Source organism: Calypte anna, chromosome 12 (genome assembly GCF_003957555.1).
Source record: "Calypte anna isolate BGI_N300 chromosome 12, bCalAnn1_v1.p, whole genome shotgun sequence".
NCBI lineage: Eukaryota > Metazoa > Chordata > Aves > Apodiformes > Trochilidae > Calypte > Calypte anna.
In genome coordinates, this window is record NC_044258.1 from 16,493,083 (window position 1) to 16,505,372 (window position 12,290).

The window sequence follows — 12,290 nt, forward strand, 5'->3', positions numbered from 1 at the left end:
CAGTAAAAGCCTTCCATGTCTCACTGAAGAGGTCACCATAGCCATAGGAGCTCTAGGAGGAAATGAAGGACATAATGATCACAAAAACATGTTTTAAAATTCTTCATGATGTGCAAACTCTATATACAAGGCTTAACATACAGTCAATATGTGCAGCACCACCTTGGGACCTAAGACAACCTAGCCCAGAACACAGACATTACAGGAAACCAAAACCTGCATTTACAATGGCAGTTAACTCAAATTACCTGTCAGGTAATTAATTTTTAATAAAACAGTCTATAAATTACCAATCTAGACAAGTTCTTCAGCAGCAGATCAGAATTTCTGAGTTATGAGCAAGGAGCAGTGACTACTTTCCCCAGAGACAACAGAACTGAAGTTCAACCTGAAGCAACAGAATCACAGGAATGGTAGAAGGCATGAACCTTAATTCCCAAGACTTAAAAAACACTTGGGAATTCAGGTGCAGCAGTAATGTTTGAAGTACAAAGTCCCTACAGCTCTGTTTCACATTTGCCTCTGTTTTGCAGTCATCACCTGTATCACAAATTGATGCCAATGACCTGATTTGATGGAAGAAACAGCCAGGAAGCTTTGGGTTGCTTTATTTTGACAGCTACCACGAAGTTTCTCTACAGGGCACCATAAAACATCCCCTTTGCAGCAATGCTCTGTGGATCCTTTTAGGAACCATCTACACCCTAGGACATTGGCCCAGGAGCTGGGACTCTGCCTTCAAAAATCTGTAACATGTCCTGAGGGCGTAGAGTCCCCATCTCTTGCTCTTGGAGTGGAATTAAATCTGACCTCAGAGTAGCCCTGCTACAGATTCTTGCTCAAAGCTTCTTCTCAGCTCTGGAGTTGGTTCAGCATTCAGTTGGTTCAGTTATGTGAAAATATTCTCAACAAGAAATTTGAGAATAAATCCACAAATGACTGCAGAAGAGAGTGAGTATTTCATGAAATGGGAAAGAACCTAAAGGGTGCCAGATTTCCTTCAGCTGAAGGGATGCTTCCTTCCCCTTCTTCTGGCATTAAGTTTTAATGACTTTTGCAAGCCATACTCCTTTCTGGCCATCTGTATTACAAGAACTGCTTCTCCAGCTTAGAAGAACTGATCTTCAAATCTTGTATAATTTTCTAACCCTACCTGCTCTCCTCAAAAGTATTCTATAAACATCGTTCTCTTGCATTTGCAGAGACAGCCTGCAAATCAACACCCACTGGATTTCCTACTCATTTTCTGCTTTGTTTAGCCTGCATCTAAGAGGGCATTACTGTTTAATGTGAACAGGGCTATGAAAAAAAAAGAAAAAATATTAATAATAAGCTCAAGTCCCCTTTTTGATCAGGAGTTCAGCAGCAGCTGGTTGGTGCCATCACCTGGCTGTACATGGTAATGAATTCCAGCACTTAGGATTTATTTCAGATGTTAGTACTGTGAGAGCACTCAGTTTGAAAGGTACATTTGATAGATTTACTTGATTCAACAATGAAATATATGACAAAGAGTTGCTTTTCAAAGTAATTTAAAGTGCTGCCTGAAACATCTGATCTTTCCAGAAAGCCATCAGAGTGGGATTAAGAGGTCCCTGTACAACATTTAAAGAGCTTGCTCATCTGGCAGGAGCTTTTATTTTAACTCTCAAAATGTAAGAGAAGGAGTGAAAAGGGTCTCTTCTAGCCAAAGAGGTTTCTCATTAAATAACAAGCAGGAGATAGCAGTTCCCTATTAGATATTAATTGCCCTAGTAGTATGTACTCAAAAAAACCCCCAAGGATTTTATAAGAAAAAGTCAGGTATGGGACAATAGCATAGTCAAGAACTGTGTTATTTCAGGGCCTGATTCTACATGTTGTCTGGCATGTTACAGAATGTCTAGTTTTTCATTGTTTAGCTTAACACCCTCCTACACAACTTCAACACTGGCCAGTAAAAGTAGTAGTATTCTTAAAAGCACAGTCATGGTTTCAACTCAGCAGTACAGCAGAAATAGCCCCACTTATAAAAACTTGTCTTAGATATCATCGTGGTATTCTAAGAGGTGACTGAGAGAACTGCAAGTAAGCTATATAAAAGAATTAAGTATTGGACCCTGGCTTGATATATAGAAGGATTTAATTTAGCTATTTTCTTTATTGCAGGCAGCACATTACTGTTTTGGAAAGATGCAAGGCTGCATTCCTTTCCAAATAGAGAAGAAAGAGTTTTGAGTGAATCTCCCCTCAGTATTCTCAGACAAAAAAAGTCTACAAAAACACCATGAATGTTTAAATGCCACATGCTAGGAATAAAGATCATCTTATTTTTGAGGCCATACCAAAAAAAAAAAGGCCATAATTATGTACTAGCAAAAGCTGAGCTGTGGAGTAGCACTCAAACAGCACATGGCTCATTGTAGAAAATCTGCTACCTAACTATTATCCATGCACCTCCATTAACAAAATCTAAAAACTAAACATTTCCATGTGGCTAAGCCAGCAAGCTAGATAAGGATTGGCTACTGAAAGCTTTAGAATCTCTGTAAAGCAGAAATACAACCCATTACAAATAGTTTAAAAGAACTGCAGACTTACTGTGTCCCACATGACTATGTTGACATCAGTACTGAAGGAATTATTAATGTGCTGTGTAATGTAAAGATTGACAAAATCACAGAAGTGGTGGTACATATTAACACCTGAGAAGGAAAGAAAGAATTGTCAGCAAAATACTACATCAATCATTTCACTTTATATTGGGTCATGGCTTTTTTTCCTTAGTAGTATCCTGCATTTTATATTAGTTTTCTCCTTCTAAGTGAATGCTTCTTATACACCCTAAAAAAAGAAAACCTTTCCAGGGAAGGTGAGAAACCTGAAGGTGAAATCAGTGTCTTTAAAAAGTTCAGAGAAATTCCATACCCTTTTGCAGTCAAAGGTTTTCAAGTGGATTATTTCATAATCAGCATAAGAGAAGTTTCACATGCTGTTTCTCATTACAGTTTGCTGCTGCTTTCTGAAGTACACAAAAGCCACAACTGCTTAAAGAATAACTAGCTAGACATAAAGGAACATTAAAAACAGGTCTTGGGCACTGATCTTGGTTCTGCTTTATTAGGGTTAAGAGAATCTCTGTCTGCAGGGCTACAAGACAGAACTTGTACTTGCACACAAGCCAAAAGCCAAGTAATTTCTCTGTTTTTTTCTCAGAGCATTCTTGCTCATTCTTGGTTTCTCAAGTTAACACCTTAAGACTGTGGTGTATAAACAAAAAAAACTTGAAACAAAGGATGAAACACAGTCCCATTTCTCTGCTAGTGAAGACCAGATAGATCCCAGTTTTGGAACCATGTGCACACAGCTCCTGTTTCTAAAATTCTGACCCAAAAGAGCTGCTGTGATAGGAACCATCTGCCAGGCTCCCTGTACAGCAATTTGCCTCCTGTCTCCCCTAAAACAAAGGAGATGAAGAAAATCAACAAAATCACTCCCTGAGCCCCAGCCAGACCACCCTGTTCAAAGGTACAAACTGACAGCACAGGAGCTTTAACACAGTCACTGCTACAGAGCCTGCAACAACTTTGCTTAAAAAATAAGGTACTGGCCTGCAGGGAAAAGGGGCAATAAATCCAGTTTACAGCTGCAGTACAACAAAGGGTCAGAAGACAGCACACAACCCCCCAGTTTAAACCACAGCTTGCTCCCCAGCAGTTTGCTTGGGTGTTAACAACCTGAACACTCCCTTTCATCAACCTTTGTCTGCAAAATGTGCTGCCTGAACCCAAAGGTTGGTGGACTTCAGAAAAATGTCAGGTACCACTGGCTGATTACTGAAGGGGCTTGGTTGTTGTCACCCTCAGGAGTTTGGGTATAATGCAGCTCTCTGCTATGAGTGTGCTGATTTCTTCCTGTAGTGGCTTTTCACCTGAACTTGAAGCTGTAAGGTTAAAACAGGGTTGTGTTTTGGTTTGTATGTTTTGGCTTTTCTGTGATGGGTGAGGGCAAGTATTTTACTCAGATAACAAAGCTTATTCCCTTGAACTTTGTGACACAGCTTCTTCTTCCCTATACACAGCATCCACAACTACTGAGCACATACTACCAGACACCTACACCTGTGCTTTGTGTTTCATGACATGAAATCAGCCATCCAGAAACACAGCCAAAATAAAAACTTTGTACAGAGGAGTCTTTGGCACAAAGTCAAAGACTTTGTCAAAAACCAGTCAAGAGTCAATGACTGTGCAAAACCAATGGCAGGAATTTATTTCCAATGTAGTTGTTTATTTATGGTGGAAAAAAATGTAAGGGTTTAAATCTAAGTTTGCAAGTTTATCAATGGAAGTGGTGGGGAAAAAAAGGAATTCAAGAGTCACATCATTTAAAAAAAAAAAAAAAAAAAAAAAAAAACAAATTACAAGTGAACTTGACAATCACAAAGGCATAATGTAAATGGGCAAGTTTGATATGAGGTCTTTGTACTGCAGTACTGCAAGACAAAAAACTAAGATACCAGTTACCTGCATCTAATTTCATGAAGTATGTTGGCTTTTCAATAATAACATCACACTTCTCATCTTCTAAGGGCCTGAAGCTCAAGGCAGTAAATGTCTGGAGTTCTGCAAACCTATGAAGATACCATCACACAGAACATGCTTTGTCATTAACACACTTAAACAAATGTACATCTAACAGGACTGCTGAAAACTGAAGGAGTCTGACAACTAAAAGGACTTGAAATTATAATGGAAGGCTCTTCAGGTTATGATCTTCAAGAGGTTAAACACAGCCTTTGATCTCAGGAGGGAGCAGCATCTTTGATCTACAAATTAACCAGCAGAGAAGTAACAGAGCCTTAGAGCCTGCAGCTCTGGGTCTATCCAACTTCATCTCTGTTGTCAAAGACACTTCAGTGATATCTTCATGCTTTGGTCAGAATAATGAATGTAGATGCAATATTCATTATTCCTGGATCTAAACAAGGATGAACAGTTGAGATCACAAGAGCAGGTAGACAATGAAAGTCTTTTCCTCCTTTGCAGCTATTCTTAACTAAAACTGACCATCAATGCAAAATGAGGGGAAAAAAAATGAAAACATGAAAAAAAAGCATAAAAATTCATTCTTACATGGATCAACTCTTTCCATACAGGTTTCAGTTCCTTCATATTTTATCAATTAACTGGCAATGCAGAATGCAGCTTTGAAGTACTAACATGCAACCCATGGTACTAAACCAGCCACCACAAAGCCCTCTCTGCACCTTCCACTTGTCCTGTAGGCTGCTGCCCATGTCACATTCCAGCCACAGGCTCCCTGGGAACACCACGTTAATATATATTAATGTCTCCTTCTATAGGCAGCTCAGGCACACCACCAGCATCCTGTCCAGAGAACACCTGAAGGTTAGAACTTCAAATTACAAGACATTTTCAGATCCTTTGCTGCCCTTAGATAGGACACAATTACTCATAGCATATTTCAGAACATTCCTCATGGATGTAATTACCAGAGGTATTTTATATAAAGTTTCAAATTGACCTTAGAAAGGACCAGCTGTTTCCTCAATATGAAATCCCCTACACACAGCTGCTAATGCCAAGGAAAAACTAAAAGAGAATTAGGAAGAGAACTTGGAAGTAGCCTTGACAAGTGATTCTTACCAAGACTGCAGAGGGCTCTTGCGTTGACCTTCAGCCAAAAATGCTTGAACATCAAGAGTGCAATGACCTCCAATTTCTCCCTTCTGGAAAAAGTCTTCTTTGAACCTAATATATTAATTATATAATAGGTATAGTTATAATTATGAACCTAGTTATAGTAACAATATAGTAAAAGTCTATCAGCTTTTGTGTAATGGTGCCACAAGTGCTCTGCAGTCTCACTTACACACTCCAGTCAGTGCCAGTTTGTCTCAATTCAGCAAATTATTTTGTACATATTTAAAACCTGAGTAATTTCTTCAGCATAAATCAAGCATTTCCCACAATTCCCAAAAAAAAGATAGTGGGGTCCTTGGAGCTCTACAAGTCAATTTAGAAAATGGCACTAATCCACCCAGAATGTTACTAGGAATCATTTTCACATACCTTGATGAGTAATTTAATTAGATTTTGTTATGTGATTACTCAGAGGAGTATCATTGAGTGAGTTTTTGTTTGGTTTAGATTACAGCTTCTCACTGAAATTCATCTCAGATTTCACAACCCAAGTTACTAACCCTAGAATTTTATGCAACATACAAAGAGTGAGGTGCAAGAAGAGGTTTCATGAAAACAAACTGCCAGCTCTAAGGACTGACTAAACTAGCTTGAAATTAGGATATGCCTAAAAATATCTAAAATTAGGATAGGGTGAGAAGATGACAAAACCCATTCTGAAGGGTATCAGTTTCACAGCCACAAAACATCTTTTTTCAAGTCAAGTGCTCAAGATGCTGACTTTGAAGATAAAGCAGAATGAAAAATGGGTGATGCCTGAACCAGTGGTATGCTTTTTTTAATCAGCTTCCCAATAGGCAGCATTTTAAATTGGGGTGTGGGAGATCCAGATTAAGATCTCTCTTCAGTATCTAAAAATGCAACTCCCAATTTGAGTATAAAAGTATCTAGCATAAGAAAGTTCTTCTCAGTGCCTCATAAAAAACAATTCTATTTTGCACACCACCTGATCAAGAAATGAGGTGACTGAAGACACACAAGTGATGTCACTGAAGACACAGGAAATCTTCCTCTCTTCCATCAGAAGTGAGGATTTCACCCATCATCACTGCATAAAACTGAGAGCTCAGGTTTTTAAGTAGCCTGTGCTGCTGACAGCAGCAGCAAACAGGAATCAAGAGGTGTAAATCTCAACAGGACTTCAGCAGCAAGCCTCTGACCAGCAGTAAAGCACATGGCAACAGGCACATCAGCTTTATTCAAGTCATTCTGAAGCCCTTTTCCCTGCCATCCTTTGGTTTTCCTGTAACATAAGCAAATCAGAGACCTGTCATGGTTTCTCTTCACACTTCGTAAATCAATGTACAAGTTTGTTGCTCTGCAGTGCTGAAGGTACTGAGAACAGGTCAGAGATGAATCTCCCTGTTAAGAAAAGAACAAGTAGGATTTCATCAGGTTTTTTTTTTCTTATTTTAAAAAACAGGTGAAAAATACATCTATCAGAAATACCTACTCTTGTTGCAGGCTTACAATGAGTTTTCATTTCATTGAGCCTCTCCCGAATGTAACCAAAGTCAGCTTGCTTCCAGAATATCTGCTGGGCTGTCTCAATGTCACTTGCCCTGTTGTATGAAGGAAAGAAGGAAAAAAAAAAAAACAAGGTCCATTGCTAAATTCTAGTAATAACTTTAACAGATAACATTTTTCCACTGAAAGTAGAAGATCCTGTTAATTTATTGGCATCTAAGATGCAAAACAGGAAGCAACTTACCAGCTGCATGTAAGTGAAAACATCAATGACAATTTGAAGATACTCTCCTCTAAAAGAGTATTAATATTTTTTTTTTTTACATTTTTGCCTCTGTTTTTTAAGGTAAGAAAGGAAATCCAGAGTTATTTTAAGAATCCAAATTCAAAGCTAAATCAGAATAATGAAAACATTGTGGGAGGAAGAATTTCAAGCATTATTTTCTTCCTTAAACTTTTAAAAATCATGTTGAAAGACATACATTATTTATAAATACACATAACTTCACAAAGACTCATCCTTTCAACTCTAAATACCACAATGTTACCAGTTAATATGAAACTGAGCACTCTACTCTTTTTTTTCACATACTGTACTTCAAACATTTAAAATCAAACTCACCATCCAGTTTCAACATAATCACACACTGGGTAACTGAACCTGTAATCTGATTTGCAAGATTTCTCGTAACCCCAGCAGGATTTCAGTTTCTTCAAGTGTTTCTGTAACACAGAATCACTGAATCAGGTTACACAACAGCAAAATAGAAAATTATTTTATTTAGCTGTTTGCTTATAAACCACATCTACCTTATTCAGGGGAGACCTCATCACTCTCTACAACTCCCTGAAAGGAGGTTGGAGCCACGGGGGGGTTGGTCTCTTTTCCCAGGCAACTCTCAGCAAGACAAGAGGGCAGGGTCTCAAGTTGTGCCAGGGGAGGTTTAGGTTGGAGATTAGAAAGAATTTCTTTATGGAGAGGGTGATCAGACATTGGAATGGGCTGCCCAGGGAAGGGGTGGATTCTCCATCCCTGGAGATATTTAAAAAGAGACTGGATGTGGCACTCAGTGCCATGGTCTAGCAACCGCAACGGTGGTTCAAGGGTTGGACTTGATGATCTCTGAGGTCCCTTCCAACCCGGCTAGTTCTATGATTCTATGATCTTGCACTAAAGGCTTTCCTTTTGGTCCATTTTCAAGCAGAGTTTCAGAAAGAACACTCAGATTCTTTATGCATAACAGAGGCTCCAAAGAGAACACACACACACAGCAACATTATCCTTGTCTTTAACATGCCTGCTCCAGGATTACCACTATTCCTGACCCAGTGAGTAGGATTCCAAAAATTTTCACATCACTGACAGATACAGATGCCAAAGCCAAGCTCACACGAAGGACAGCGCTCCAAGCTCCAGACTGAACATACCACTGCTTCCCAGGTAAATTTAGAAACATTGGCTCCTGCAGTGCTGTAGAATTCAGAGAAGTGGGAGCATATCTCCCACCCCCAATTCCACGAAGCAGCTCCAACCTGAGAGATATTAGAATGGATCCGGAGCCAATCTGTCACCATCTGCTGTGACTCCAAGAATAAACCACCCCAACCTAACATTTCAACAAACAAAAGCCAACTTACTTTATAAGGGCAATGAGAGTCCTGCTTACAGATGCCAGCAATATGCTGATTATTGTGCAGAAAGTATGGGATATGCTCATCTGGCAAGTTGATGGCTTCGTAGCTATATAACGGCTCTTCTGGAACGTGTTTGAATTCAGTAAGGTTTTCAGTTTGGGAATTAGCCAGGATTTCTTGCAGTAGCAATCCAAACACGAGCAACATGAACATGGCAACCTGTGAGTTCTGTACTTATATAAAAATATTTAAAAAAAAAAAAAAAAAAAGAGAAAGAAAGACACTTAACATGCCTGCGGCACAGCACATTTCAAGCATATTGGACGATATTCAAAGTCAGTCATTTGGATGTTTAAAGAGTCAAACAACACTCAGAGATCTGTACTTGTGTTTCTGGGGTGGTTTCTTTTTCCTAGGAAAAGTAAAACTTCCACTAAGAGACTAGACTATACAACGTCAGGATTATCTTTGAGTCATTAGTCACTGAGGGTTATTACGCAGTACCAGCTCACGGTCAGACTAAAATGGGTGTGTTTACTTCAGCTGAATCCCAAGGGATCCTGAGAGTTCAAATGTGGAAAACTAAGTATAGAGCATATAATATCCAGACAGCAGGGAAAAAAATGTAGAAGTATTATGGGGGAGGGGTGAGAAAAGGAGGAATTTCAGTTTAAAAATAAGTATAAAAATAACCCATTCTCAGCTTTGGAAGGAACTAATCATTAGCTGAGGGGAAAACTATGTAGTCATAAATGGATGGCCAAACTTAGTCTGTCTCAGGATGCTTGTTTTTAGTGGTTAACATCACACTAAAGAAACTTAAGATATTGAGATATATATTTAAAATTAACTACAGGGCTACATGCATCTGTGTATGCTAAAGCAGACTGAATACCTTTCTAGCCATTCAACCTTCTCATCAACATCAACACCTTTGCATTAAACCATTAAACTTCCTAAAGAAAAAAAAAAGGATAGCCTGCATCTAAAAATCTTTTTTTTTTTTTTTTGCATTATAATTTGCATACTTGCTTGCAACTAAAGCCTTTAGCAATATTCCTCCAAGACAAGTAGTTTTACCTGTTTGCTTTGAGAAGAACTGCTTCGGATTTCCCAAGTACACAGACGTGGTGCTGGAGGGGAGGAAGGAGGAAAGCAGAATTAAACACGTCCCGCACACGGAGGTTTCCTCAGACCGCAGCCCTGCTCGGGGAAAAACAGTCACAGCAACCAGAGCCACCTTCCCACAGCTCGGAACCGCTTCTGGCCCCTCTGGGCTGCCGGATCCCGGCAGGAAAGCGGATCCCCTACCCCGGGAAGGATCCCGGGAGGATGGCACCGCAACCCAACCCCAAGGCTGCGCTGTCCCAGAGCAGCGATTCCCCTCACCCCTTTCCCAGCTCTGGATCAGTCTCTCGGGACACGGTACCAAGCCCCCGCTCGGCTGGACACAGCCTGCGGCCCACGCCGGACCCAGTGCCCGGCCCACGTTCGGCTGGACCCAGCGTAGAGCCGGTGCCAGGCCCGCAGGGAGCCCAGTGAGGCTCCGCGAACCCATCCCGCCCCTCCCCAGCCAACCCTTAGGCTGCGTTCACCCCCGCCCGGTACCGCACCGCACCTCAGCCCCGCCAGCCCCGGGGAGCCCCGCGGCCCATGGGACCGCCCGCTCCTCCCGTTACGCCTTGGCTCACGGCCTTAATCCTCATGCCGCCGCGGCAGATGTCCGGGGAGGGAGCGGGGGCAGCGCGTCCGGTCCGGCCCGGCCCGGCCCCACCAGGTTCGGCGGGGAAAAGGCGGTGGCTGTGAGAGGGCTGAGCCCCCCACCCTGCCCCTCCTTCACACCCGCGGGGAGCGGTGCGGAACGGAATGGAAGGGAGCGCGCGGTACCGCCACACCCCGTCCCGTCCTCCCAGAACCGGGAGCAACCGCGGCCTGAGGGCTGCCGGGACCCGCCCCACCTGGAGGCGGCGGGAGGGCAGAGCCGCCGGGGGAAGGCGGGGAGGGATGGAGGGATGGAGGAGGGAGGAGCCTGCCCGGGAAAGCGGACGGAGGGCGTGGGTCGGCCGCTGGTACCGGCGCTCAGACGTCAGGTGGAACCGTGCCGGTGCCCGCCTGCTTCGCCTGGACCACGGCGGAGAACGCCCGGGGCTGGGCAGTGTGGTACCTGCCTGGGGGGAGGCACCCCCGAGCCGGCCCGGTTCGGTCCGGGAAGGACAGGCGGCGGGGCTGTCTTCCTTCTCCTGCCGGAAATAAAAGGAGGCCGCTGCCTCGCACCGGGTTCGGCGTTCCCAGGGTGGGGAGGAAAAAGGCCCTTTCCTGCCGCCGCTCCGCAGGAAACGCAGCCTCCGGGCACCCCATTGTGCGGGGAGTCCTTCCCCACGGCATCCCCCGGTCCCGCCGTCTGCAACAAGGCGAGAGGTTAATTAATCCCCCGCTTCCTTCGAGAAGCCGGGCAGAAGCACAGAGCATCGCCCCTGAGCTACCTTTACTGGGCAAGCCACGACGTCTTCAAAGTGTTTTACTCGGTTCCTGCTTTGACAAGCGCCGCAGGGGTCCCAGGTACCGAGCCTCAAGTCCTTTGAATCCTCCCCACCTCCGGAAAGAGCCCTTGTCCCCTCCTCTGAAGGTGGGAAAAAGATGCACACACCTCGGTGACAAACGCCCGGCCGGAGCCAGGGAACCTGGGGGAGAACGAGGGGTGTGGGCTGAGCCCCCTCCGGGCCCCACCAAACCTCAAAGTCCTTTTTCTCAAATAAAGGAAATTTTTCTCAATTACACATTAGCTCTAATCCTATTCTTGGAGTGAATTTCTAAATAAAGCAGCCTCTTGTACCTAAAGCAGCCCTGACACAAGATTTTCACTGGCATCTGTAGCTCTAAAGCCAAACTGCAGTTGATACATTAACTTCAGCCACGTTTTCCTTGGGTACCACTGGTGCACACCCACCCACCCACACCTTTTAAGTCTTTTCTCAAAGAGAATCAGAGAGCACTCTTAGCAGAAAATTTTATTTTCCCCGACCCTTGCTTTTTTACAGTTTATACACATTTTACAAGTAGAAACCAAGAGTTCTGATTTCAGCGTGCAACAACCCACTTCGTTTCATGTTCAAGGCTCACTCTAGCCCTTAGTGAAACAAACACAAATAAACCACAAAAGATTAACACCACATTAACCCCCTCTCATGTGTGGATACCAAGGAGCTCCAGTGATGGGAAGGGATGCAACAGGAGTAGTTTGTTTCTCCCCAAACCCACCTACATTAAGGCAGGCCCTCCCCTTCCCCAACCTGGGATATCATCCCCCTCTCAACAGTGCACTTGGAATAAGCCTTTAAACAGCTTTTTTGCACACTTGCATGTGCAGCAAAAAATGAGGTATAAATTAGCTGCTTTCAGAAGGAATATTCTAATATTTAAACCCCTTTACTTACATCCTTTCGTTTTGCATGTTACTTTTCTAGGCAATCTAAGGGTTGGACT

At 42.9% G+C, this 12,290-nt stretch overlaps 1 protein-coding gene across 5 annotated transcripts in view; it reads right to left on the reverse strand.

The window, feature by feature from the left end:
- The window catches only part of EOGT (EGF domain specific O-linked N-acetylglucosamine transferase), a 21,364-nt gene extending 10,285 nt beyond the window's left edge, over window positions 1–11,079 (reverse strand). The window contains exons 1-10 of one of the 5 annotated variants that reach the window (XM_030458673.1): window positions 10,426–10,767; window positions 9,888–9,940; window positions 8,811–9,035; window positions 7,795–7,895; window positions 7,159–7,267; window positions 6,973–7,067; window positions 5,649–5,753; window positions 4,506–4,612; window positions 2,581–2,684; window positions 1–52 (exon numbers count right to left, since the gene is read on the reverse strand). The exon at window positions 1–52 is cut by the window's left edge and continues 41 nt beyond it. In XM_030458673.1, coding sequence (XP_030314533.1) covers window positions 1–52; window positions 2,581–2,684; window positions 4,506–4,612; window positions 5,649–5,753; window positions 6,973–7,067; window positions 7,159–7,267; window positions 7,795–7,895; window positions 8,811–9,020 — 883 coding nt within the window. In that variant the 5' untranslated portion in view covers window positions 9,021–9,035; window positions 9,888–9,940; window positions 10,426–10,767. The other 4 variants (XM_030458676.1, XM_030458675.1, XM_030458677.1 and 1 more) reach the window with 4 other exon arrangements.
- Between the last annotated feature and the right edge of the window lie 1,211 nt (window positions 11,080–12,290).